The following is a 27,501-nucleotide window of genomic DNA, read 5'->3' on the forward strand; positions in this document are numbered from 1 at the left end:
GAACAAGGGACACCCCATCCCTGGCTGAGGGTATGAAGGTGTTATGAACAAGGGACACCCCATCCCTGGCTCAGGCATGTCAATGGACGCCCCATCCCTGGCAGTGCCCAAGGCCAGGCTGGACAGGGCTTGGGCCACCCTGGGACAGTGGCAGGTGCCCATGGCAGGAGTGGGACAGGATGGGCTTTAAGGTCCCTCCAACCAAACCATGCTGGGTTCTCTGGCTCTAACTCTGGGAATGTCCTGCCTGGCAGTGGCAGTACTGGTGACAGAGAAGGCAATTCAGGGCAGTGTCATCCCCTCCTCCTGGGTGTCCCCATTGCTCTGCAGGGCCTCAGGCTCAGCAGGCAGCAGGACACTGTGAGGAGGAGCGGGCACAGGGAGCGTGTGTCCATCCCCTCTGCAGGGCTGTGGTTTCCTGTTTTCTCTGCCGGTTATTTAGAGAGGTCTCTCTCAGTAAAAGCAGCCAGCGGTCCCAGGGCTGGGCCGGGCTGGGCACCGCGGGGCCCGGGCTGCCGTGCCAGGGCCCGGGGGCACGGCCAGGAATCACCTGGGAGTTTCACTTTCGTTCTGCCGAGCAGAGCAGATGCTCCCAGGCGGTTTCGCTCTGTAGAAATCCCTCGGTAAAGCGGCTGGAGAGCCCGGTGGGAGCTGGTGCAGCGCTCGGGGAAGGGCAGGCCCCGAGCCCCGAGCCCCCAGGCCGGCAGAGCCCCGAGCCCCCAGGCCGGCATTGCGCTGCAGTTTGCTCTCATCTGGCCTCCAGCTCAGCCCTTCGGGTGCTGCAGCCATAGCAGAGTTTTGGCAAGGACACCATGCTGTAAAGCTTTTATTTGCCTTTTGCAGTTGTTTCGGGTCCTGTTCCTTGTTAAGCAGTAATGAAAGAAGTCAAACACTGACCTTGCGTGTAAGCACTAAAGAGCCTTTTGGGGCACTCTAACAACCTCCGAGGACTCCTGTAGTTCTTCACAAGTCTCTGTAAAGTTACTGTTCATAATCTGCTTTTTCCCTCCTCTCTGATGATGACTGAGTTATTTTAAATTAGTATTTATCGGTTTGTTAGTAAATATTTCTCTGTCCCATCCATTCATTGGGGAGTGGCCTCTGACGCTGCTCATTTAAGGTGCAGGTGCCCCTGCCCATGGCAAGGGGTTGGATCAAAATCATCCTTACTGGCCAGCCCAAACCAGTCTGGCATTCCCTAATTCTCCAAACATTTCCTTTGGCTTTCTCAAAAAGAAATGCACACTGTGAGCACTCAGAACGCCCTGAGGAGGCTGTGCCCACGGACCTGGTGGCTGTGCCCGTGGATGCAGGGCCATGGCAGGGATGCTGGCACACCACACATCCCCGTGTGATGGCAGATCCTCTCCTGCAGACAAATGATGCTGCAAGGCTCAATACTGGACTGCTCACAGCACCCAGGGAGCTTCAGCTCCTGAGAGACGTGAGAAACTTTTGTAATAATTCCCAGCGAGTGCTGAGCCTCAAGTTCTCTTCATCTCTGCTAAACCTTATAAATCATCACACCTGCAGGACTTCTGCCATCACGCAGCCCCTTCGGCTGTGACAGAAGGGGTGTGGTTGGCTCCTACCTGCAAATTAACGAGGAGTTCCACACCATACCTGAAAAACCAGAGAAGACTTGTTTCTCAGGAGAAACATTTTTTTTTAGAAAGTTTTGCATTGATACAGAAGAGTCCAAACCTGCAGCTTCATTAGTGCCTCTAAGCCAATTAACCTCGCTCGTGTCCTCCTGGGGAGAAGTTTGCAAACTGAGGAGTTCAAATCCTGCCAGCGAGTCTGTGCTTGGGCAAAAGCCCTGGCTCCTCCTCGCTGCTGCAGCTGAGGGTTCTGTCTGCAGGGTGAGTCAGGCTCTTGCTCCTCTCAGCAGGAATCTCTGATTTCCTTGTGCTGACACCCACAGCAGAACTGGGCCTTCATCTCTCTTTGCTGGCTTTTAATAAAAGGTCAGGCTCCTTCTCTGCTTTCTCGCCCCTTCAAGGCAGCTTTAATGTCAGACAAATTGAGCTGCCCAGAGAAACAGAGAGGATCCTTTAAAGGGTCAAAAAGTTGTTAAAATGTGGAAGCAAAAGGTAGGAAGAAATAGATCATTTCACAGCTAAGTGGAGTCCCACAGAGATCCCTGCCATTCCAAATACTCATAAATGACTTGGAAAAGGAGAGGAGGTGGCAGGAGGTGGCAGGAAGTGACAAAGATGTCTGCTGAAAATAAATTATTGAAACCAAAATCTAAGTGTAAAGAGCTGCAGAAGTACCTGACCAGTGTCTGAGAGAGTGAACAGGTGATCAAATGCCAGGCTGAATTTATAATGCACTGAAGATTATAAGGCACACAAGGAAAAGCAAGGAAAACAAATGAGTATGTGCCATGACAAGCTGTAAATTAGATATTGCCACTGGAGATATGGAGTTCTTCTGAGACAAACTCCCCTCTGGCTTTCAGAAAAATCAGCTGGAATGTTCAGAATGATGAGGGAAGGGAGAGAAAAGAACTTTGTGTGATCATGTCTCGTATAGTGTGTGTGCTTCTGGTCAGCCCTCTCAGCCAGTATATCCTAGAATTAAAAGGTACAGAAAGGACCGGGTAATAGGATTAGGGTAAAACAGCAGGTCTGGAGAGCACACACTCCTGCTGGATTCCATGGTGCTGGAGCCAGGGCTGAGGCTCCTGTCACTGTGCCTCTGCCCCTGGGGAGCTCTGTGACACGAGGTGTGACACCACGGGACACACGTCCCTTCTGCTCCCAGCCCCAGCGAGGGAGAACAGGAGCTGCAGGGGGCTGCCTCCAGGCTATTTCTGAACAAAAAGTGGGAGAGGCCCCGCTCCTTGAAATATTTTAAGTGAGGCTGTTTCTGACAGAGCTGCTGCTTATTTACACTGAAGTGCTTCAGAGCCACTCGCGAGTCTGGGTTTCACTGCTGCTGGCAGCACAGAAACTCTCAGGTGGCAAAATAACCACCTGTTCTAGAGAGCCTTGTGTTTCCAGAATGTTTAGGCTGTCTCTAAACTCATCTTTAAGTAAGATAAGACAATATGATTTTCTTTTTGTTTGTTTTCTCTTTTCAGCTCCAATTTCTGTGATGTCAGTCTGATGACAAGCACAATCCCACAGAGGAAATACCTTACTTAGTCTTTTGGTTTTTTATAATATCTTCCAACTAAATCACAGAAAATGCCCATTTAAAACAGCAGTGCTTTGAAAGTTATATCCATGTAAATATTGGAACAACAAAACACAGGGAGTAAAGAGGATGGAACTCAAAGGATAAGGACAATTAAGCTCTTTTTCTATAAGAAATTAAAAGATCGAGACCTTGCATCAAATTAATTTCTACCATATTCCCTTCTTGTCTCCAGAAAAAGCATTTCAATTTTTTATGTCCCATCTCCTTACCTAACTCCCTTTGAATTCTCCCATTTTGGGTTTGTAACATTTAGGAAAAGGTTTAAAAATCCTTTCTTCATATGGCACTCATACTGCAGGTCCAAGAATCCTTCCCCTTGGCCCCTGGGATTGCCTCAGGCTCTAATTTAGGAGCCATCCAGGGTACTAAACATGGCAGAGTTTGGAATTATGGGTTCAGTTTGAAGAGGTACTATATCTCTTGCTGTAAAGGCAGATGTTTTAAAAGGCAAGTGGCGTTTCATAAAACACACTTTTAGTGGTAACATTTTTGTTTTGTTCATACCTTTACTTACATATTTCACTCCTGAGTCCGAGCTGAGAACTCTGCCAGTGTCACAGCTGAATTTGTTTCATTAGTGAACCCAGCTGCACATAACTCTGCTTTATTGCTGACAAGCCCTGGATTTATGGAACGTGCTTTGAAATCACCAGCATGGGCAAGTAGGACTTGCTTTAAAACAAAAGAGGTGTCAGCCTGCTGCGTGGTGCACTTGTGCACTGGATCTGCCATGGTGCAGTCACGTGGGAATGCCCTTCCAGAGTCCTGGGAATACCCAGCTCTGCCCATCTGGTTCAGCACTGCCTTGGCAGTGGTGTTAAACTGCCCCTTTGCAGCAGCAGCAGCACCACAGCATTCCAAAACAAACAAAGGAGCTCCCAACACCGCTGTTCATCGCTTCTGCTTGCCTGGGCTCCCTGCACGTGGCAATTCATGGAGCTGCTGAGCCACATCAGGCCTTCAGTGATTCACCTGTCCAGGTAATTTGTCCCTGTCCCCAAGGACAGCTGAGCCCAGGTGACCCCGTGAGCTGCCATCGGGTCTCTGTGGCACAGGGAGCCCCTAACATCCCCTGCCTATGGAGGGGCTGCCTTGCAATGCCACAGAGCCCAGGCTCCACTCAAATCTGTGTGCCACTGGCTACTGGGTTTCAGCAGGCACTGTGCTGCAGGAAAAAATAGGGCTGCAATCAAAGGTGGCTCTCTTCTTGCAGGCATCCTGTAATTAGCTCAAGTTTTCTTTTTTTCATGGAGAGGTCTTGATGCATAAACCAAAGGTTTCCTTTTCCTTGCATGTTGTTGCCAGATGTTTCTGCAAAGCTTCAGAACAACAAAGTTGTTTGTGTGTACTTGCACATGACTTCACCCCATGCCTGTCACAAAGTGCTCCTCCTCCTCCTCCTCAATTAACCCAATTAATTCCTCTCTCCCATTCTCCCCTCCATTTCTGACCACTGCATTTCATGGTCTGTCCGTCCCAGCACCTTGGAGTTTCAGCCCTTTGTCACAGATCCCACAGGAATGGGATGAGCTTCAAGGTCCCTTCCAAGCCAAGCCATTCCATGATCCTTTAGGGGAAGGAACAAAGGGATTCAGGATGAAGCAGATCAATGCATGAAAAGAGGAAGGAGGTGGGAAGGAGAATGTCACAGAGGGAGAACTGCAGAGTGGTTCATGTAGAAGTGAAGGACCTGGTGGGAAATCAAAGCACAAAATAGACCACAGCAGACAAGGGCTACCCTGGGAAATACAGGAAAAAACATGGTAAAAATAGGAAAAATACCAGGAGCATTAGTGCGAGGAGGAGTTAGGAGGGCACGGGCCAGCCCCTCTGTGCCTCACTGTGTCTGACCACAGCTAATGGCAAAAGCACACTTGGAGTGAGCTCAGAGCCAGGAGCCTCCCCTGACAAGCCCGTGGAGGATGCTGTGCTGTCCTGCTGGTAAAGCAGCAGCTCCTGAGCTGTGGGAGCCACAGCTGGGGAACATCCTTATCCCATTCTGGCTTCCCCGCAGAGCTATTGACAGGCTGCAGGCACTGGCTGAGCCACTTTGATGTATGCTCAAGAATTAAACAGAATTACTCCCAAGCTGATAGGAAACAAAACGCAGCTCCTTACAAGGCAACCGAGATCTTCAAAGATTTGGGCTTGGGAAGAGCCTTAGACACTGGGCATGTCACTGCCCTTTTGGGAGAGAGCAGATTGCAGAGGGAGGAGCAGGAGGAAACTGTAAAACTCTGCTTTACATGAGCTGTCTGAGGCACAGCTACGGAGCTGGCATTTCATAGGAAAAGGCAACACAACCCTTGCTTTTGGAAGTACTTCCAAGCAGGCTTAAGGACTTTAGGAGTTGTTGTGTGTGGAGTCCATACAGCCGTCATTCCATAAGTGCAAACTCTGATCTTTCCCCATGTGACTCCACACTGAGATGCTTCCTGTGACCCACGTTCTGCACGCTCCCTTCTGTCAGATGTGACAGGATCTGCTTATCTCCAGGTGCCCCCATTGTCCGTGCTGACCCCAGGCAGATTTATGTCAGCGTCTGGCAGCCATAGGAGTTCCCTTCAGATGTTCTTTCTGACCTTTGGAACGCTCCACACAAAGCTCAAAGTGGCTCCCGCTTCCATGAATTGCCTGATCTCCTCAATGAAAGCCATAATTATGTTTTAATGATTTAATAATATTCTCCACTTCTATATTTTAAAGTCTATATTTAGTGTTTTTTAAGGTCAAGGCTCATTATCTCTGCAGTATTATTACATTGTGGCGTAGGAATGTGCAGCCATTTATAGATTTTTGAAATCTGTAGTATGACAATTGGCACCACTGTCCCTGCGGCTCCCCAAAATTCCTGGGGCTCTGGGCTCCCACCAGACATGCACTTACTTGAAAAAAAAAAGATCACGAGTTTTTTAAAGCCTAACTTACTCCACGCATTTGTGTAAACTAGCAAAGATGAGTTGCACTTAACTCTGACCATCATCACATAACACACTGGAAGTTGTTCTGTATTGGATACACGTTAATGTGGTAAAACAGCCAGAACACACAGCTTATCAGCTTTTACATTACATGTATTTTTACAGTGTGGGAGTGTCCTGGGGAGGGGAGGTGGTTTGTGGGGGGGTTGAGCCCCAGAGGGCAGTGCCAGAAAGGTTTGTGCGGCTCCAGGGCAGGCACAGGAGCATCCATCCCCGTCACTGCCCCCGCCCCGGAGCACCTGGAGAAGGGCGAGTCTGTAACATTCTTTTCCCAGTTTTACAGAGGCAGAAGACATCTGACATTTTTATCCGCTCCATTCAATAGAAAACCCTTTAAAGGGACCCGATCTCAGGGACAGAATCCGGTGCGGACCCGGCGCGGCTGCAGCGGCGGGCGGAGCGCGGCCGGAGCGGCGGGGACACACCGGGAGCGTCACCAAAAGAGCTGGCACTGAGCGATGCTGCAGCCAGCACCGAGGAGAAACAGCTCGGGAGAGGGGGCGGCCGTGGCCCGGGCAGAGCCCCCCGCACACTGCCCTGCCCCAATTCCCGCAGCGGGAGCTGAGCTGGACGTGCCCGCATCCCCAGCGCTGCACTGAGCCCCGGGCTGGGTGAATTCACGGAATCACGGCACGGCTCGGGCTGGGTGAATTCACAGAATCACGGCACGGCTCGGGCTGGAAAGGACCAAAAGTCACCTCGTTCCACCCCCTGCCATGGCAGGGACACCTCCCACGGTCCCAGGCTGCTCCAAGCCCCAGTGTCCAGCCTGGCCTTGGGCACTGCCAGGGATCCAGGGGCAGCCCCAGCTGTGCCAGGGCCTCACACTCTCACAGGGTACAGTAAAATTCTGTATAATAACTAAAATCGGGTTCTTTTGGATCAAAGGTGACATTAAGATAAAGAATTATTCATTAGAGAAGGAGTGTTCTCCCCATTACTGTACAAACCCAGCTGTAATTAAGCATCTGGGTGTTTATAAACAGATGTTCTCATCTAAATGTCTTAGAAATAAACAGCTTCGTTATTCCAGTTTCCCCAGACTACAGAAGGAGCTACAGCTCTCCTCCAGGCTGATGTTCTCCCACACATACACTAATATTTGAGTTCCCCAAATTGCAGGGGTGAGAGGCATCCCCAAATGCAGGAGAGTTTCTGCAGCAGGACATTCACAGAGCAATAGCATAAACTTCCCAGGTCCCAGCAGCACTGGGATTTCATGCTTTGAGAGAGATCATTGCCTTTATTGAACAGCCAGGACCTCTGCAACAGCCCTGCACTGGTGACAGAGGTTTCACAGCCTCTGTGAACACTCTAACTTCTGCTATTCCAGTTCCCTTGCATGGGAAGAAGCGTTTCCTGAGAGCTGTAAATCCATTGCATCATTCAAAATGCACTGCAAGACAGTTTTGAGGGCTGCTTTAAACACATCTTTTAAAAATGGGGAAGAGGTACAATTTTTAGAACCATTTTTCACAACTTGTGGGGGAAAAAATAATGTTAATGTAACATTTTGTGCATGTGTTTTGCATTTTAAAAGTAAAACAACTGCTTCCAAAAGTCAATGTGGCCCGAAAAAAAACTTATAATTAAAAAAACCACAAGATGATATATAATTGTGCTGTAAAATCTCAATCTTGTCCAAGCCTCTGCCAAGGCAGGGTCACCTGGAGGTGACACAGGAACATGTCCAGGTGGGTTTGGGGTGTCTTTAGAGAGGGAAACTCCAGCCCCTCCCTGGGCAGCCGTTCCAGTGCCTGCCACCCTCCATGGAAGGAAGTTCTTCTTCATGTTGAGGTGGAACTCATTGTGTTTGAGTTTATTGCTCCTTGTCCTGTCACTGGCACCACTGAGCAGGGTCTGGCACCATCCTCTGCCAGCCCTTGGAGATGTTTGTATGGATTGATGGGATCCCTCTCAGTTTTCTCCTGACTAACCCAGCCCAGCTCTCACAGACCCTCCTCCATCAGAAAGATGCTCCAGACCCTTCAACATCTTTGTGGCCTCTGCTGGACCCTCCCCAGTCACTTCTTGTCTTGCCTGTAGAGCAGAGCCCAGAGCTGGACACAGGCTCCAGCCGTGCCACGCCAGGGCCAAGCGGGAGCATCTCCCCTGCGGGAGCATCTCCCCTGCCCTGCTCTGCCCTGTCCACTCTGTCCTGCCCAGCTCTGCCCAGCCCTATCCACTCTACCATGCTCTGCCCAGCCCTGTCTGCTCCACCTGCTCTGCCCAGCCCTGTCCACTCTGCCCGCTCTGCCCTACCCAGCTCTGCCCGTCCTGCCCTGCCCAGCTCTGCCGTGCTCTGCCCCACTCTGCCCTGTCCAGCTCTGCCCCACTCTGCCCTGTCCAGCTCTGCCTGCTCTGCCCAGCCCTGTCCACTCTGCCCGCTCTGCCCTACCCAGCTCTGCCCATCCTGCCCTGCCCAGCTCTGCCATGCTCTGCCCCGCTCTGCCCTGTCCAGCTCTGCCCGTCCTGCCCTGCCCTGCCCAGCTCTGCCCTACCCAGCTCTGCCCGTCCTGCCCTGCCCCACTCTGCCCTGTCCAGCTCTGCCCGTCCTGCCCTGCCCTGTCCAGCTCTGCCCTACCCAGCTCTGCCCGTCCTGCCCTGCCCCACTCTGCCCTGTCCAGCTCTGCCCGTCCTGCCCTGCCCAGCTCTGCCATGCTCTGCCCCGCTCTGCCCTGTCCAGCTCTGCCTGTCCTGCCCTGTTCAGCTCTGCCCCGCTCTGCCCTGTCCAGCTCTGCCCCGCTCAGCTCTGCCCTGTCCAGCTCTGCCCTGTCCAGCTCTGCCCTGCCCAGCTCTGCCCACTCTGCCCTGTCCAGCTCTGCCCGCTCCGGCCCGGGCCCGGCTGCACTTGCCCGTCTCGGCCAACAGGTCGCACCGTTCGCCCTCGGCTGGGGCTGCCCCGGAGCCGGGCGGCGGCGGCGGGGCCGGAGCGGGGCTGGGCACGGCACAGCCGAGCCGAGGCGAGCCGGGGCGCGGAGCAGCTCCGGCCGCGGCCGCCCCTCGCCGAGCCGCTGACTCCACTCCCTCTCCACGTCGGGGAGGCGGAGGGAGGGAGGGAGAGAGGGAGGGGACGGGGAGGAGGCGGCCGCCGCCGTCCTCCATTTTGTGGCGGGGGCAGAACCGCCGAGCGCGGCGCTGCCCGGCGGAGGGACGGGGCGGGGAGCGCAGGGGGGCGAGGTCCGCGGCGGCAATTAGCGCTAATTAACGGAGGGGGCGCCGCGGCGGCGGGCGGGGACGGGTCAGGGTCTGGGGCCCGCGGGAGGAGCAGCGGCAGCGGCCGGAGCGGCATCAGCGGCGGCGGGGGGAGCGGTGCTGCCGCCGCCGCGGCCCCGAGGGGCGGCTGTTGACCCCCCCCCAGCCGGCTGCCGCCCCCGCCCGGGGCGCCATGGCCGTGGGCGGCTGAAGGAGCCCCAGCGCCCTCCCCCGGACGAGGTAAGGGCGGCGGGGGTCCCGCGGGGGCTGCGCTTTTCCCCGGGAACTTGCCGGGGGGGGTGCGGCGGTCCCCGCAGGAATGCCCGGGGCGGGGGGAGCCGAGCCGAGCCGCCCCCGGAGGAGCCCGGGGCGGGACGGCAGCGGGAGCGGCGGCGGGGCCGCCCCGGCGGGGCGCGGGGACCCCCGGGCCGGGCCCCCGGTGTCCGTGTCCCGGGGGAGCGGGGGGCGCGGACGGGGAGCGCGGCCGAGCCCCGCGCGGGGCTGCTGCTGCTGAAGTGGGTGTGCCAGGAGACGGCTCAACAGGTCCCGACACATTTCTCTGAAAACTGTACTTTGCAAAGGCGATTTTATTGCAATCCGGCGGTTTTAAGTATTTGCAGCGTTTTCCGCCCTTGGGCAGACTCTCGCAGCTGATTTTTGACACGTTTCCTACGCTGGATGATTCGCTGCCTTGTTTTTTTTTGGGGCGTTGGGGGAATTGTCAAATGAAATAACTACCTTTTCCCTCCCCTTCATGTAAAAAAGGAAGAAGGCAGCGCTGGAGGTATTCTTGTGTTTTCTGTATTTTTTCCGGTCGCTGTCGGGTGTCCACCTTAAGCAGCGCAGCTGCGCTTCGGGGCGCTCCGCGGGCCGCGCTCGGGGCTGCGGCTGCCGGCGCTGCGCTCTCCGGGCAGCGCGGACGGGACCCCCGCGGCCCCGCTGCCGGCAGCTGCTGGCGCTCAGCCGCTCCCGCCCGGGACGAGCTCGCCCGGGCCACCTTAAGGTTTTACACGTGGGGCCTTTTTGCCGCTCGCAGCCTTAACTTTGCACACAGAAATAGCGGCGGGGCCGCGGCTGTGGCGGTGTCCCCGTGCCCGCGGGAGGGGACAGGCTGGCAGTGCCCCCCGGACTGCGGCAGAGCGGGCTGGGCGCTGCCGGGGCAAGGCCGGACACCGTGTCGGAAGTTTGCCGAAGAATTTACAGTATTTCTCCAAATATTTATGCTCTCCGCTGAAAAAAAAAAAAAACAACAACCAACCATGTAGCAAATACAAACATCTGAAACTTACGAGGTTTGTTTTCAGTGTCGGGTGTGTTTGGAGAGTAGCCGTGAACGGGTAGAGTGCTGGAAGCTAATAAAAATCCTGCTTTATTTTTAGCTAGATTTTATTTATAAATTTGAGATGTATTTAAAGAATTATGCGGGGTTTACTGCGAGATGGGTGGGTTCCTTTTTAAGACTGAACCCGTGCAAAGGTGGCAAACGATGCGTTTTGTGGTGGGGAGGTCGAGTCCTGGGGAATGCCAAACCACGGAGGTGCCGCCTCTGGGAGCTCCGGACCTGCTCTGCAAGGGGAGAGCTGACTTGGAAAGGTGGCAAATGTTCTTTTTCCCTGCTCAAGGTGTGGTTAAATATCAGAGAAATTTACCTGGCAAAATTTGTAAACGGGGTCTTTCAACAATTCTTAATTTCCTTAGTGCTGGGATGGGTGACAGAGCTGGAGAGTGTGTGCACAGATGTCACGTGCTGTAGCTTGATTCAGAGTTGTGTGCAGGCAGACTTACCCTTTCCTCCAGGTTTAGCAAAGCTTTAAAATACATAGTTCCTCCTCACTAGACAGAAACCAAAACCTAAAACCCCCTGAAAACAAGGGCAGTGTGTCTGAGAGATGTGGCACGTGCCAGCCCCAGAGCGTGGTGTGCCGTGCCTTCGCTCTCACAGCAGCTGAGCCAGGTTCGCCAGGCGAAGGATTTAGACTTTTCATTTTAAAGCTTTTATTAACGTGTCCTTGCTGTGCTGACTTTGACTGCTTCTCATCTTTTTATAGTTAATGGTAAAGTAATGGATTCCAAAGAATTGCTTAACCCGTTGGATCAAGATGAAACCAGGAAAAATGCACTCATCAGTACCAAAGGAGGGATCGTGATGGACTTCCATCCACCCTTCAGGGGTGGAGCTACTGTCCAAGCCCCTGTGTCTACATCTCCTCTCCCTGCATCTTCTCAGTCAGATTCCAGTCAGCAACCTGCTTTGGCTGACTTTCCAAAAGGATTAGGAAACAATGTGCCTCAGCCAGACCTTTCCAAGGCAGTGTCGCTCTCGATGGGACTGTACATGGGTGAAACAGACGCAAAAGTGATGGGAAACGACCTTGGATTTTCGCACCAGGGCCAAATCGGCATCTCTTCTGGAGACACGGACTTCAGGCTCCTGGAGGAAAGTATTGCGAGCTTGAACAAGTCCTCGAGCCTGGCCGAGGACGCCAAGGGAACCGCGTCTTCTGAGGTGCCGCTCGAGCCGGATTTCCCAGGCATGGCCGGGCGCAGCGGCCCCGTGGAGTCGGGAGCTGCGGTCCAAGGCCAGGTGGGCTCAAATGGTGGCAACTTGAAGTTGTTCTCTGAAGACCAAAGCACCCTGGATATCCTCCAGGATTTGGAATTGCCGCCGGTGTCGCCGGGCAAGGAGCCCAACGGGAGCCCGTGGCGGCTGGATCCGTTGCTCGATGACGGCGGCCTGCTCTCCCCCATATCCGCGGACGACGCCTTTCTCCTGGAAGGAAGTCTCGGCGAAGACTGCAAGCCTCCTCTTTTATCTGACACTAAACCTAAAATTAATGACCGTGGTGACCTTTTACCCAGTTCCAAAATGCCAATGCCCCAAGTGAAAACAGAAAAGGAAGACTTCATTGAACTGTGTACTCCCGGCATCAAGCAGGAAAACATGGGCCCGCTTTACTGCCAGGCCAACTTCTCCGGGTCGAACCTGCTGGGCACGAAAGTCTCGGCCATCTCCATCCACGGTGTCAGCACCTCTGGGGGACAGATGTACCACTATGATTTAAATACTGCGTCGCTCTCTCAGCAGCAGGATCAGAAACCAATTTTTAATATCATTCCATCTCTTCCTGCCGGATCAGAAAATTGGAATAGGTGCCAGGGATCGGGGGACGAGGCATTGGCTCCACTGGGAACGCTCAACCTCTCTGGCAGACCTGCTTTCTCTAATGGCTATTCAAGGTAATTAGTTTGTGTTGCTCTTTATTAAAATGCTACAAGTGTGTTTAGCACAGCTCCATGCATGCTGGTTTGTTGCCTGGGCTTTTTTCCTTTTTTTTTCCTTTTCCATTTGGTATGTGTGGATGATCAGACATCACTGGGGAGTGTTTATCCCACAGTACAACAGCAGCTTTAAGCAACTACTCAATTATTGGTATTAAAGGGAAGAAAACTTGAGGAGAACTGGCATGGTCTAAAAAGTAAATAAATAAAAATAAAACTTCCGAGATACAGCCTAGAGGGAGAATCAAGTATGTGGTAGTAGGATCCAGGCAGTATGGGAGGAAGTATTTAAATGTATACAAAAGCTCCTTCGTTCCCAGGGGTTAGAGGATCAATCACTGTGGGCTTTTTTTCCTTCCTAGCATTACTTAAATGTTATGCACAAAAATAACTTGGTTGCTGGGTAAATTTCTAGAATTACATTTAAGCTGAACTCGAGTTTTCACTGTGCTCGGTATCGCATTTACCTTACATGGACAAGAAGATTCCGAGTGGGAAACACTCAGCAGCTTGTTCAATAACTGCCTTTAAAGAGATAAGAGTGTTTGCAGTCGGACTTAAACATACCTGGAATTTAACTCCAAGCAGGACGGCAGGCGGGGCTGTGGGGAGCTGGGTCCTACCTGTGGCCGGTGCCTTGGTGGGTGTGTTTCCTGGAGTAACGCAGAGGTGCAGCTGTTGCAGGGAAGTGCTGCTGGAGGAGCAGCTCTGGGACAGTTTTGGGACAGCTCTGGGACAGTTTTGTGTGCTCGGCTGTGCCCCCAGAACTGTTCTGCTTCCCGGGAACACCCAGCTGTGTGTCTGTCTCCCCCAGCTGCTCTGTGTTCCACAGCTCCTCGCACAAGCAGCGTGTGGCCGCCACAGAAGAGGGGGATTTGTGGAGCCTGTTAGAAAATGGCCCTGCAAGTGCCTATACAGAAACCTGGCATTTGTAGGCTTTTCATGAAGGATCTGGTTCAACATTCTGGGCTTTACTGCTCTGCTGACAATTGGATCCCCAGGGTGCTCCCGCCAGTCCCGGGGCTCTCCCTGCACGATGTTTGCTCCATTTTCCCATGGCTGGAATGAAGTGTGCGAGGATTCCTTCTTCGTGTCAGGAAAACAACTTTTAGCTTGCTTTCGTTCTCAGTTTCTTTCATAGATTTTGATTTCTGTTGTAAATGTTTTCTTTTTTCTTTGGAGCATTTAAAGTTTTTTTTTCTTTAAAGTGTTTCAATTTCTAATGTAAGAGATCCAGAAAAGAAAATAGAAATCTGTGGCTAGACTCCACTTTGACATGTGAATATTGAGCATGTCTCACCATTTATTTCGACAGACTAGAAATGCTTTGTGCTAACCCTTTGCATCATTTGTCCAATTCCGTGTTGTGTTCAGTTTGTTTCATGGGCGTTTTTTTGAGTTTATTTCCTCTGTTCTCACTGTATCTCCAATGATAATCATAAACTTTGTGTCAAAGCAAGAAATGTCTCTGCACTGGGGAGGAGGCTTTCAGGGACAGTTTAAAAAAGCAGATTGCCCCGAGGTGGTGAAATGTCGCTTTTGAGGGTAACTCGGAGGAGGTGCTGCCCGGGCTGTGCTGTGCAGAGCTGCAGAGGCAGAGCCCGTGCCCGGGTGGGTACCAGGGGATGTGTGCCCAGCCCAGGGGAGCTGCGAGCCCAGCAGCGTGTCCTGGGTGTGATCCTGCAGGGATGGGCAGCTCCTGGGCTCCGAGCGTGGCACAGCTGTCCTGGAGCGGGAGGAGCAGGGGGAGATCTTTGGGGCAGGGCTGGCAGTTCTGGGACAGCGCAGGGACTGTCCTGGAGCATCCCAGCACCAGCTGCCTCCTCCGCTGCCAGGGTTATCCATGCTGGGGCTTCAGCATTGACGTTCTTGCTTCCTGCAAGGTCATCTTACATTTTATTGCTTCCTTTTTTGCCTTATTTGTAAGATAATGGGGTTTTTTTCTTTATGGAATGTGTAAAGAATTTCGAGGTGGCTCCTAGCTGAGCTTTGCATAAAAATGCATTATTCACAAGTTTGTGGAAGCTGTTCTTACTTCCGAGGATTTTTACACACTTCAACTACAAGTCCAGTTCTAAAAACAGTATTGTTTGGGTTTGCTTTATTATTTTTGTTCTATAATATTCAGGCAAGTCCATCTTCCTTTTACAGTGTTTGAGGTATTAATGAACTCTGGGTTTGAAGCAGGAATTTTTTTTCTTCTTGAACCTTGCCAGAAATATTTGGTCTAAACTGGGTTAGTTTAAGGTGATGTATTGTGGATTTGTTTGTTTTTCTTGCAGAAGACTTAACAAAATTGGCATTTGTTTTAGAAACAAAGGAAGGACTCTCTTGCCAGGTTCCCGTGGTCTGGTTTTTTTTAGGTACTAAATGTGAGAGGTGGAGGCTGGGATTTTGAGAAGCTTCAGTTTCCAGGAGGAAATACTTTTTGGTGTTTGTAGAATTATTTGTCTACTAATATCATATTAATTGTGGACTGAACATAGGGGAAGAAAAGCTGCAGTTCAGCCCTGGTGTTCAGGTTGTATTTAATCTGCCTGTTCAGTGGGAAACCTGGAATGTTGTTTTCTGTGCACTCAGGCTGGAATTGATGTCATGCCATTTCTGAGTGGTTTTGCTCCTCCAGGTAGCCCAGCATGCTGGCTTTAATGAGACAAGTGATGATCAGGCCCAAGAAAACCAATCAATTGCAGGGAACTGCAGGAGGGATGCGGATGTTAACGAGCAGAATGCAAACTTCAGGAATTTGATTGATGGGAATGAATTGGCAATAATCAATAGGCTGCTGTCAGTGGCAGAGGCAGCTGGGGCTTGTGCTGAGCTGCTGAAGCCCTGAGCTGCAGCTCCTCAGTCCCCAGATCTGGGGAGGCTCTGGTGGCAGGACAGTTTTGTCTGGGATCCCTCGGGGTCTCCCCTCTGAGCAAGTGCAGTCCATGAAGAGGGTGGACAGAATAAAAGGCAGGAAGAAGCAGGATAACAGACATTTTACCTTAGATTGTCCTCAGTGGCAGTGAGACAGCAGCTGGAAGAGGAGCAGATTGTGCTGCAGTGCTTCACTGAGGATCTGGAGGGTTTGCTGGCATCCCTCTGCCATGGGATGTTGCTGTGATTTATTACACAAACCCAGGGAGAACCGTTCCATTTCAAGGAAATGGTTTTAGCAACACACACTTGTGGGGCTCTTGCATGGTATATACATTAAACCCTTCGCTCAGCTCCTATTGCTCTGACTTCCTGGAGATGTGGCTTGTTGTGGGGGGAGTGAAGGATGCTGAGAACCAGCCCAGCAATGCAGGGTTTGCTCCCACAGCCAGAATTCACAGAAACTGGGCCCCACTGGCAGTGTTATGGCTTCTCTTATTACAGTTAAAATCATTCCTAGTACTTAAGCTTGTGGGGGATAAGGATCATTAAGGAAGTTTAAGAAAGGGCAAGAGCTGAGAGAAGCCATTAAAGAGGAGGAGAGTCTGGGAGGAGGGAAAGTTTCGCTGCTCGGTCCCAGTCCAAAGCCTTGCTTCCAAAAGTTACCCTCCTGCCCTTCTCCCCTTGGCTCTTTAACTGGGATTCTTCTTGGGCTCAGGTGCTGTGAGAAGGAAGGGGAAGGAAGGGCTTGTTTGCCAGCAGTGGTAAAGGTCAGCTGTCCGTTTGTCTTGCCGCTTTGTTTCCCTCGGCTGCTGGCCAAGGCCGGTGGCTTGGCAGGGCTGGCTGCAGAGCTCTCCGCGCTGCCTGACTCAGCAGAGGATAATGTATGGGACATCCGCAATCGGGGCTTTTTTCATCGTTCTGCTCTGATAGAAAACCCAGGCGTGGTATTTGGAGCGCTCAGGGTTCCAGCAGGCTGTGCTGGGATTTGTCAGCTTCATGCAAGAGTGTACTTGGGGCTTTGACTCTAGAAGTACATGGCGAAAAATCCAGTTGTTTTGGCAGAAAGGGGTGAATCAGGAATGTCCTGCAGAATGTGCTCTAAGGTGCTGTGGAAAGGTAACTAGATAAATGGGAGGTCATGTGAGATGTAATCCACTTTTCCCAGTTTTGGCTGATCTTCCATCGAGCTCATAGCCAAGGAGGTTGTTGTAAGTCCAGTCCAAATGGTTAACTTCTGAAATTTATTTCTCCTGACAGTGATCTCTGCGTTAAACTTAATTCTGCCTTATAAAGCAACCTTATTTTTGTTGTTCGTATAATTTTTTTTAAATTTATTTCCATGGTTAAACCCCTTGTACTCTCCTGCTGCCAGTGAAGCCAAAGCTGTGGTTGAATGAGTCCTACTCACGAATCTTTCCAGAAATGTGAAATACAGGTATTATCCAACTCCTACATTGTATATTTACCATGCTAAAGATTACTTTTACAGTGAGAGCAATTTATCTTGGGGGAAGCAAATTTCCCTTCTTCCCTTATTGCTGCTTATTTTGGAAGTGAAAAAGTGGCGCATATTCTGTGTATATCTAACTGCAAACTGGAATTATTTCTGCACTGTAAAAGGTTCCCAAGTCCTCTTTGGACTAATATTCATTTTTGGGGTGGTTGAAGCCAGCCCGAGCTACTGTCCTACCCCAAGGTGCTGCTGTAGTGTCGTGTGTGCATTCTGCAAACAGTCCCCATGGCATTAGTCTAGGGGAAAACAACATCCCAATAAAATCCTGTTTTCAATTCAAGTTACAGGCGATGGGAAAAGCTTTGTAGAGCTGTAGTTACAATTACCTTGGGTTTGTGCTGATAAAATAACTGTGAGCATCACCTCTGGTGTAGGCAGAGGAACCTGGAAATGCCTTTGTGAAGTGATCAACTGGGAGCTCAGGAGCACAGAACAAGTGTGTGTGCAACAGGGTGGTTTCTGGGCAGAGCACTTGGGTGTGCTGGGTGCTGTGCACCAGACCCAGGGCGTTTGGCTTAAGCTCTCTTTGGTTTCCCAGCCTTTGTCTCCCAGAATCTCAAGTGTACACAGATTTTAATCTTATTTACTGAAGAATTAATGTGTGGCACTGTTGCATGTACGGATGATTGTTCTCGTCGCAGGGATTTTCCAGCTGATTCAGTGCAGTGTGAGATCCACTGATAACCATTTGTAACAGCCCCTGGAGTGTGAGATCCATCGATACCCTTCTGCAGCACAGCCTTTGCTTAGCCCAGGCCCTTGCAGAGCAGGAGTTAATGCTGTTCTCAGTGCTGGGTTCTGGAAATGCTGGTCAGATGCTGTCAGCGGATGGCCTCGTCCCCCTGGGACAGGAGTGAACCACTACAGCTGGAATAGATGACACACGCAAAAAAAGAATAATTCCATCTCATTGTCTTGGCTCTGACTCCAGAGCAGCTCTGTTGGGCTATCTGTGGGAAAAAACCAAAACACAAAATGGACTGTTTCTTTGCCCTTTGTGAGGTGTGACCAATTGTGGCTGTGGCCTTGCTGTCACCTGCAGAGGGATGTCAGCAGAGTCACCTGCACGGAGTGAGCTCCATCCCTGGGCTGGAGCTCTGGGTACCACAGCCTTGGGGGCAGCTGGGAGCCTCTGGCCATGCAGCTCTTGCTGCCTGTGGGCAGGAGAAGCAGCAGGTGTGGGTTGTCCCCATGTGTAACCAGTGCAGCACCCAGCTCCTTGCTGGGGTGTAACTGTGTCCCCAGAAGGGCAGGGTTGGGCTGGGAGGACAATTCAGCACAATCACTGTGTCTCACCTGGGGATTTTCCTCCTTACCTCACCTTCACTCCAAAGAAGGTGTTGTGCCTGTGCCTCCCATGTCCCGGTCTGACTCAGCTCCCCAAAGCTCTGCCATGGGGTTTCCTGCTGGGATGCCATCCCTGGCTGAGGCAGCGTCTCCCTCTGCTCAAGCCATGCCTGGATTGTTTGAAATAGAGCTACAGAGCACCCTGAGGAAGGGTTTTGCTGCCTGTCCCATGGCCCTGTCCCATGCTGGCTGTGTCACCTCTGTGTCCCAGAGGTGTCTGGCAGGAGCAGGAGGAGCAGCTGCAGCTCTTGGGGCTCAGGGGGCCTGGAGCTGGGCTTGGAAGGCAGGGGATGGAGATGAGGTCAGGATTTCTCCCTGCTTCAGACTCCAGGACACGGTGTTACTTACCCAGGATATCATGTAGAGTTCTACAGCCTGGTGCCTTAAATCAATAATCACCACAATTGTCTGGATTGCTGGAGGAAATTGTGCTCTTCAGAAGTCATCCTGACAGGGTGTGTGGAGAATGTTTCTGTACCAGCCCAGTGCCTTCTCAATCCAGCCAGTGCCAGTGGGTCACCATTAAACCTCCAGGCTCAGCTCTACTTGTGGAGCTCCCAGTCCACGCTAAATCTTCCTAGAAAATTACAATCCTGATGTACTTTGGAAGTTAATACCCCACAGACTGCTGATAGTTTCTGTGGGGATGCAATATCATACACAAGTTCCCCTTTTTGATTGAATATCTTGGTTTTTGTGATGTTGCAAATGCAAAAGTACTGTTGGGGAAGGGATTCTAAAATAATGATCATGTCTTTCTTGAATTCAGTTCACTGCTACTGTAATTTAGTAAAGAAAACTAGTTTCATATTGGATTTTACAGTAATACATTCTTCATACTATTTGTAATATGTTTGTACAGTTACTGTGTGTCAGAAAGCAGCTGGAGATCATCAAATTTCTGCACCACGGTCACACAAGATTTAATATGAAACTTGTGAGCAGCAGGGCACCATTTACTCTTGTCTTGCTTTATTCAGGCACTTCTTATTTCTCATTACTTTTATTTGTGTAGCTGAGTTTTAAGTTAGCAAGTATTGCTCAGGATGAGACTTTTATAAGGAAATGAGGGCACAGATGAGTAGTTTGCCTCAAAATACTACTTGAGAAAATCAGAAATGTGCTGTAGAGTCAAGGAGGAGCAAATCATGAAGTATCATTGAAGTCTGTCATCTATTCTAGAAGCAAATAATGGAAGTGATTTCACAGCTCCCTGGCTTGGTTTTCTTTTTTCCAAGAAACTTGGAAAAGGTCCTGTCATTGTCCTTACCCAGAAGATCCCTTGTGGTGCACTTCTGGGTGCAGCAGGGACCTTGCTCTTTTCTTACTAGAAACTGTGCAGGCAGGGGTGATTTGGGGGGTTTTGGTGCGTGTCCCTGTCCCTGAATGCTCGAATCCCTGTTCCTGCGGGCAGTTCTCACAGAGGAGAAGGGCTGGAAGGTGGGTGACCTCTTTGCTCACAAGTGGGCAGCAGCTTGGCTGCATCTCAGTGGTGAGAGGGGTGTGAAAGCAGGATATCTGGGGTTAGACATTCTGTGAGAGTGTTACAAAGTGAGGCTCTGCTCTTAGATGGGAATCCTCCAGGCATTGCACGGCTCCTCTCCAGCTGTGTGAGTCGGGTGTGACAGCGAGGGTTTCATGGATCTCTTCCTTCCCAGCTGGCATGGAGAAGGACAGGGCTGCCTGTGCTGTGTGTGCACCTGGCCTTGCATCGGGCTCCAGCCTGTGTGGTGTCCCCTTGCCTTCCCCTGCCCTCACAGCCTTATTTGGGGGCACCACTGTGGGCTTTGGGGGCTCTCAGGGACTTTATTGCCAAGCTCCAGCAGGTCCACTCTGCCCTGAGCCAGGAGTCTGGAATCTGTGACAGAAACCAGCAGCTGATGCGGTTTATTTTTGCTGTCAGGGCTCAGAGAACCTGCTCCGAGGTGTGGTGCTGTGGAGGGATGCAGTAACAGGGTCTGGGAGGGCTCAGTGTGGCCGGGGAGCTGTGCCAGGGCCAGGCTGCCAGAGCACCCCCGACACCACGGTGCCACCGGGCCGGGCTGGGAGAGCGGGGGCTCGGGGGCCTTTGGGGGGCTGGGGTGGGCAGGGGGAGCTGGGCTGGGGTGGGCAGGGGGAGCTGGGGAGCCTTTGGGGGGCTGGGGTGGGCAGGGGGAGCTGGGCTGGGGTGGGCAGAGCGATCCAGACTGGGCTGGGCAGGGGGATTGGGCTGGGCTGGATGGGCAGGGGGATCAGACTGGGCTGGGTGGGCAGGGGGATCTGGCTGTGATGAGCTGGGCAGGCAGGGGGAGCTGGGTGGGCTGGGCTGAGCTGGGCAGGGGGATCAGGCTGGGGGATCTGGCTGAGCTGGGCTGGGGGTTTTGGTTGGGCAGGGGGATCTGGCTGGGTGGGCAGGGGGATTGGGCAGGTGGATCTGGCTGTGATGAGCTGGGCAGGCAGGGGGAGCTGGCTGGGCTGGGCTGAGCTGGGCAGGGGGATCGGGCTGGGGGATCTGGGTGGGCAGGGGGATCGGGCTGGGCTGGGCTGGGCAGGGGGATTGGGCAGGGGGATCGGGCTGGGCTGGACTGGGTGGGCAGGGGGATCTGGCTGTGATGAGCTGGGTGGGCAGGCAGGGGGAGCTGAGCTGAGCTGGGTGGGCAGGGGGATTGGGCAGGGGGATCCAGACTGGGCTGGGTGGGCAGGGGGATCGGGCTGGGCTGAGCTGGGCTGGGTGGGCAGGGGGATCGGGCTGGGCTGAGCTGGGCTGGGTGGGCAGGGGGATTGGGCAGGGGGATCGGGCTGGGCTGGGCAGGCAGGGGGATTGGGCTGGGCTGAGCTCAGGGCTCTGTGCCAAGCTGCTGCTGCTGCTGCTGTGCTGAGCTCCTCACTCATGCCCACAGCCTCAGAGCAGAGCTCAGCTGCCATCTGGCTGTGCAGGAGGGGCCCTGGTGCAGTGGATGCGCTGCCAGGAAAGGGCTGGGGGTCTCCCCCAGCACTCAGAAATGAGGGGGTGTGAGTACAGCTGTGATGTATTAAATTCGGCATTTTATTTGGGATTTCAGCAGCTTTTCAATTGGTCGGATGCTGTAAATTCAGAATGATGTGTTTTAAAGCAGCACACCTATCCACAGGCACGCTGTCCATTGCTGTGTACCCGTATATTTTTTCCTCTTGCTTGTTTTTTTCCCTCCCCTAAGAGTTTCTGTTACCTTTCTGAAGCAATAACTTCCTAAAGCCATCAGCAAGGTTTTGAATAAATCCATGCTGAAAACGTGTTCGTTCTGCATGCACATGTGTGGATTTGTTGTGCAAGAATGCAGTTTGGGCTGTTAACTTCAAAAACAAAAACTGAATAAAGAAAAGAACTGACAGACGTGATAGTTTCACGTGGATTTCAGTTTGCATGTGGATTTCAGTTTCCTACTACCCGGCTGTTGTTTTCTCTCTTGTATTGTTTTTTTTCTGGGGGTTACTTTTGCTACCAGGACCTTTGATGGTTTATTTTGCCTGTTGAATTTCTGCTAATCTTGTGTTCTGTATGAATTGCTCCCAAATCAATTGTGCTGTCCCCATATGAGGGCCATGTAGGTATAATTAGACTTTTTTTTTTTTTTTAATAAAGGACTCTGCATCTTGGTTCTCTTAAAAATGGACTAGATTAGAACATTAGCCAATATGAGAAAAAGTTGTATCTGAAAACAGACTTTTAAAACAGCTTTAACAATTAGAAATCTTAAGCTTCGTACGCAGAATAGTTTTTGGATGCTGAAGATGTGTGGAATTTAATTTCACGTCACACCTTAATTTTAGTAAGGTAATACACGTTTATCACATGTTTATTGAAATAATACCATACTGGGGTATGTACTGCTTCTTGGTAAGGATTGTCAGTGACCCCAGTAATGGCACTGGAGTCACCTTTGGGGTTTCCCAGACCTAGCTTTTATTAAAAAGTCATTTCCAAACAGAATAATTTTGTTTGGAAAGGCCCTCCTGGACCATTGAGTCCAAGCTGTGCCCAGTCCCCCCTTGTCACCAGCCCAGAGCACTGAGTGCCACGTCCAGGTTGTTTTCTGTACCTTGCTGGGGTTTCCAGACATGAATTAAAATTAGTTTGTAGAGAATGATCTTACATCTTTGCCTTTTGATTAAAAAATTATGTAATCCCATCTGGGGGAGAAGGAAGGCTTGGAATGCTTTTGGGGTTATTTGCTGTGACCAAACAATCCTGATAAGCTTCAGGTTCAAAAGAAAACAGAAGGTTAAATTTGTGCTGCAGTTTGAAGCAGCACGAGGTGTAGCCATGATCCTGGATCACAGACAGGCTGGAATAGCAGTGCTGCTTTAATCCACACTTCAGCAAAGGCTTTTTCTCTGACCTACTTTGGCCCGGCCCAGCCCAGGCCTTTGAGAGCTCCCTTGGCCACCCTGACTCTGGGGAGGTTCTCTGGTGCAGGCTCTGAGTCCTGCTCTGCTGTGAGTTCCCTTGGTTTCATTTTGGTGTTGCTGTACCAGTTCTGCCCTTCCTGGACACGTGTTTCTGCTAAGCCCTGCACATCTGCCATTTTCTGAACTGAAAAGGAAGCTTCTCTGACACCTTCTTTTTTAACAAAACCCATCTAACAAGTTCTGTGCTGACTCGGTTTCCGTAGCTGGAGAAGACAAGTCTGTTCTCATGCAGTGCCAGGTGATTTGCAAGTTCTGTGCATGATTTGATAAAAAATCTAGTGCTGAAACTCCTTCATCTAAAATGTAAGTGTTGTAAGAACCCGAGTGCTTGGAATTCTGTATTATGAGTAGCAGAGCATTCCTTTTTCAGCTCTTACTAAAGGGAGCAGTTAATATTAGGATGCCTGCTCGACAACATCCCTGAGTCATCGAGATACTTGACAGCTACTTTCCAACCAGAGCAACTGGTTTGACAAATGAGCTTGGACTTATTTTATCACTTTAAAGATAAATCTTTAAAGACTCTTTTAACACGTTAAAGGTTGGGACATCTGATATTTTATTAAATAACAATCAGGAGGTTTCTGAGCCCACTTATTTTAGTGGCTGAGCTTGTTCCGTGTGGCAGATCAAAGCCCGGCTGAGGCTCTGGCATACCAGTGGGGAGGAGGAAGTGACTGGGTTTCTATTCCTGGCTGACCCCAGCCTCGGAACCGAGGAAGAGCTTTAAAGGAAATGCAGCATTCAGCTCTCTGAATCTTTCCAAGTATTCATAAGTGCTACCAGCACTGGCTTCCTGCATGCGGCGTTTCAAGGCGTGGACATCTTAAAACTGCCCTAATTTCAAAATGAAACGGGGCTAACAAGGGAAGCCCTAAAATTCATGGGAATAGCAAAACTTGCCATTCCAGATTTTATCAAAAACTTCCAGAGCATCCTATTTTTACCTGGCAGGCAGCTCTGCAAGCCCAGGCAGGTGGGAGGTGGTGGGAAGGGATGGCCGGAGCCCATGGGGCTGCTGGGTCTGAGCCCCTTCAGCCTGGGCAGGGAGAGCTCTGTGGGATCAGTGCAGTGCCAGCCATGCCCTGGGCTGCGTGGCTTTGCCCAGCAGAGCTGCAGGAGCTGCCAGCCCTCAAAGATGGGGTGTGCAGTGAACCAGCACCGTGATGGAGCCCCAGGAGCTGGAGCAGCGTGGGGTGGGAGCCCAGCTCTGGCCCTTGGCACGGGCAGGCTGTAAACCTGTAAGGTCACTGAGCACGTGGAGGCTCTTGCGCAAGAGCTGTCCTTGCTCCTGGAAGGAACACATCATTTCTGACACTGGGCTGTTCACATCAGCGTCCTGGGCTGCTCTGAGGATGCCAATGAGCTCAACTCCAGCCCACCCGAATCGACTGGAATTGCTTTTTCTCCTTCCTTTAAGACTCTGACACGATTCCTTGGCAGAGGCCATTTCCAAAGAAAGAGCCAACCCAACACCCCCCCAGGCTGTCATGGAACTGGAAGAGCAGTTCCTTATGGGCTGGGCAGTGGGGCAGGATTGGGGTGCCCGGTGAGGCTGAGGAGTGGTTCCCTGTGGGTCAGTGCTGGGCTGGGGAGGGAACATGCACAGAGGGGTCTGGGCTGGCTGATCCTGAGCTGGTGTGGGTGCTGGGTGTCAGGCTGGAGAGCTCTGTGAGCACACAGCCGAGCAGAGGGAGCTGCGGCTGGAAATGCAGGGCTGGGAGCCTCAGGAGTATTATCTGTGCATTGCCTGCACAGGATGGGGCTCAGAGCTGGCAGCTGGGACTCAGGAAGGGTTTGGGTTCTCCCTGATCCTCTGGGGACACCCTTAGCTCAGTGTGCAGGTGGATGAGCGTGTTTGTCACCAGGGAGGATGGAGGAGCAGCTGTGGCTGTGCTCCCGTCCCAGCACTGCCCCTTCCCTCCTGCCTGCTCCTGGAGGGGCTCCCAGAGCACTTCCCTGGATGGGTTTGGCTCCAGTGCTTTAGAAATGGTCCCCAGATGCCACCAGTAAGCTGCCAAAATGGAGGGGGGACAGTGGCAAAGCCGGGGTGCTTGTGGTGATGTCTTCCTGCACAACACTTGTTCCTTTCCTTGTTTCTGATACTGGGATATTCACAAGTTTGTGTATTCCCCCCACCTTGTGTGTTAAATTCCATACTTCATTTTGTCTTTAAAATTTCAAAATAAATCAAGGTGATTATAGGAAACAGGCTCTGCCAGATGCTGCCTGGGAAAATTCCTAAGGGCTTGAAAGCCATCCTTCACTTCTTCCGTGCTGTAGTCATCGTTCCAGAGACATCTAGGAAATTAAAATCTTCTATTATAAAGATGGGTTACTCTGTCACACATATTGCCGTCAGTAGTTTCCCTGGCTGTCCCTGTTGTCCCCACACGCTTTGGGTTGCTGTACCAGCTCTGAGGAATGTTCTTTTCACTCCTCTGCTGCTGCCACGGATGTGCCACCAAAAGCAAACAGACCCTAGTTTGGCAAAAATCAATTTTTTTGCTGGTTTAACTGCAGGGAGATTGTAGTGAATAGAATGAATATCAATTTAATAGAATTAATACAAATTTGTAACTGAAATGTAAACTTGTGAAGTATTTTCTACAAACACAGCAAGAAAGAACTTTAATTGTTCAAGAAAAACGAGAAGTTGACCATGTTCTAGCCATTGCAGCAGTTTATTTTTCTTTATTTTCTAACTGCCAAGGCTGGAGCTCGGTGCTCTCCCCTCTCTAATCGTTCTTTCCCAGGAAGGTGATTATGTGTGTTGTTGCTGTGTTAACCATGTGCTGTGGCACTTCAGCCTCCTGGGCTGAGGGTGCATTAAATCCAGAGGGTTTCCAGGGTGAGAGGTGATGCTGCTGGGAGGAGCTGCCTCTGCTCTGGCTGTGCCTGGGGTCTGCAGGGCAGGGCTGGGGGATGCCGGGGTGCAGATCCCTCCTCAGACACTCCGTGTGTGCAGTACATTGTGTTTCTGCTGTACATTTCCCAGGGTGATGATGAATCTCAACAGTTTTCCCAGAATTGTAGTTTCAGTGAATAAAGCTGTTCTCGATGCCGGAGCGGGGAATGGTGTTGGGAATCCTTTGCCTATTTCTGCCCTGAGGGGGTTTCTAATTCTTTCCAGTAGAAAGTCATCGTGCAGATACTGCAGAGCATTAATTGCTTGGACTGAGCCTCGCACAACATGTGAAAATTAGCAGAAATACAAACAAGCTGGCGGTGAGACGCTGCCTGGGAGGCGTTGTGTTAAATGACAAAATGACAATCACTGGCCTCTCCAGCCTGTGGTGTGGGGACCTTTCTGAGCCCACGAGTGAGACCAGGCTGGGAGCAGCCAATGGCTCCATCCTCCATGGCTCCCCTCTGCTCCAGGGCACGTCGCTTTGCTCTTGTTCTGGAGCTCAGGCAGCCCTTCAGATCACTCCCAAAGCAGTATTTATTTGGTTCAAGTCAGTCTTGGGGCAGTGGTGTCCTTGCTGTAGGATGCCACAGTTTGTGCACCGAAGTGGAGGAGCAGAGCTGTGTCGCTGCACTCTGGAACAGTTTCTCAAGGAAGAGCTGCTCCACTGTTCTCACTGCCCTGGACTGCCTGAGATGCTGCTTCTCACAGCCTGTCTCTTGGCCTGAGCACTTGAATTTCTTTGGACCTGTTCTAACCAGACCTGTTGGTTCGTTGCTGTTATTTTCCGTTCACGGAAGATCTGCAGAACGTTATTCCTTTCCTCTTTCTGCAGGTGTCTGAGCTGTCACCTGCCTTTATTAATGCCTTTGCAGCATCACACTCATCAAGCTGCTGCTGTCTGGGGAGGGGCTGTGTCTGTTACCATCCTTCATCTCAAAAAGCGGAGTCAAATATTTGATGATAATTTTGTAGCACTCCAGCACTGACACATCCACCTTTTATTCTGGACGCCTGAGTTGGTGAAGTCTCTACTTTCTTTTTTTATTGTTGCCGGCACAGTGAAGACAGGATCACAGAATGGCTTGGGTTGGAAAGGACCTCAAAGCCCACCCAGTGCCACCCCTGCCATGGCAGGGACACTCTCGACTGTCCCAGGCTGTTCCCAGCCCTGTCCAGCCTGGCCTTGGGCACTGCCAGGGATGCAGGGGCAGCCCCAGCTGCTCTGGGCACCCTGTGCCAGGGCCTCACCCAAAAGCCCATCTAACCCTTCCCTCTGTCAGTTTAAAGCCTTTCCCCAGGCCTGTGTAAAAAAGGAAAGCGCCTTTTGTCTCCTTCTAAGTAACCTTTTGCCAGTCCAAATTTCAGTTTTCAGGCCAGCCAGTCTGGGTTTTGCAATTGCCTTTGATAAATAAGCAGTGTCTGGGTTTGCATTTGACAGGACAGGCATGTTGGAATGCACTTGGTGAAGCCTTTTGCCCAGTGAAAACTGCTTCTTCTTCACCCTAGTGATACCTTTTTCTGCTAAATCACCAGCTGTGATTATATCTCTTACCATATGCAAATTTTAAATTTTCTGTTATGAAACTTTTATTTACTTAGATATCTACTTTGGTATCTACTTAGATTAGAAGGCACATGTAGCAGGTCTATATTTGCTGTTTAATATTTTTAGAGAAGTAGCGTGCAGGTTTGTCTCGGGGTAGACATGCAAATGTCAGACAAACACTTTGAGTCACAGGTCTGGTCAGCCCCAGCCTGTGGGACAAGATTAGAGT

At 51.3% G+C, this 27,501-nt stretch overlaps 1 protein-coding gene across 2 annotated transcripts in view; it reads left to right on the plus strand.

Annotated features, from left to right (window-relative positions):
- The first annotated feature begins 9,315 nt into the window (after window positions 1-9,315).
- NR3C1 (nuclear receptor subfamily 3 group C member 1) overlaps window positions 9,316-27,501 on the plus strand; it is a 65,153-nt gene continuing 46,967 nt past the window's right edge. The window contains exons 1-2 of one of the 2 annotated variants that reach the window (XM_054642623.2): window positions 9,316-9,623; window positions 11,432-12,620. In XM_054642623.2, the coding sequence (XP_054498598.1) occupies window positions 11,446-12,620 (1,175 nt within the window). In that variant the 5' untranslated portion in view covers window positions 9,316-9,623; window positions 11,432-11,445. Of the gene's footprint in view, window positions 9,624-10,453; window positions 10,676-11,431; window positions 12,621-27,501 lie in introns of those variants that run through there. The other variant, XM_054642625.2, reaches the window with a different exon arrangement.

This window comes from Agelaius phoeniceus, chromosome 15 (genome assembly GCF_051311805.1).
Source record: "Agelaius phoeniceus isolate bAgePho1 chromosome 15, bAgePho1.hap1, whole genome shotgun sequence".
In the NCBI taxonomy this organism is placed as follows: Eukaryota; Metazoa; Chordata; class Aves; order Passeriformes; family Icteridae; genus Agelaius; species Agelaius phoeniceus.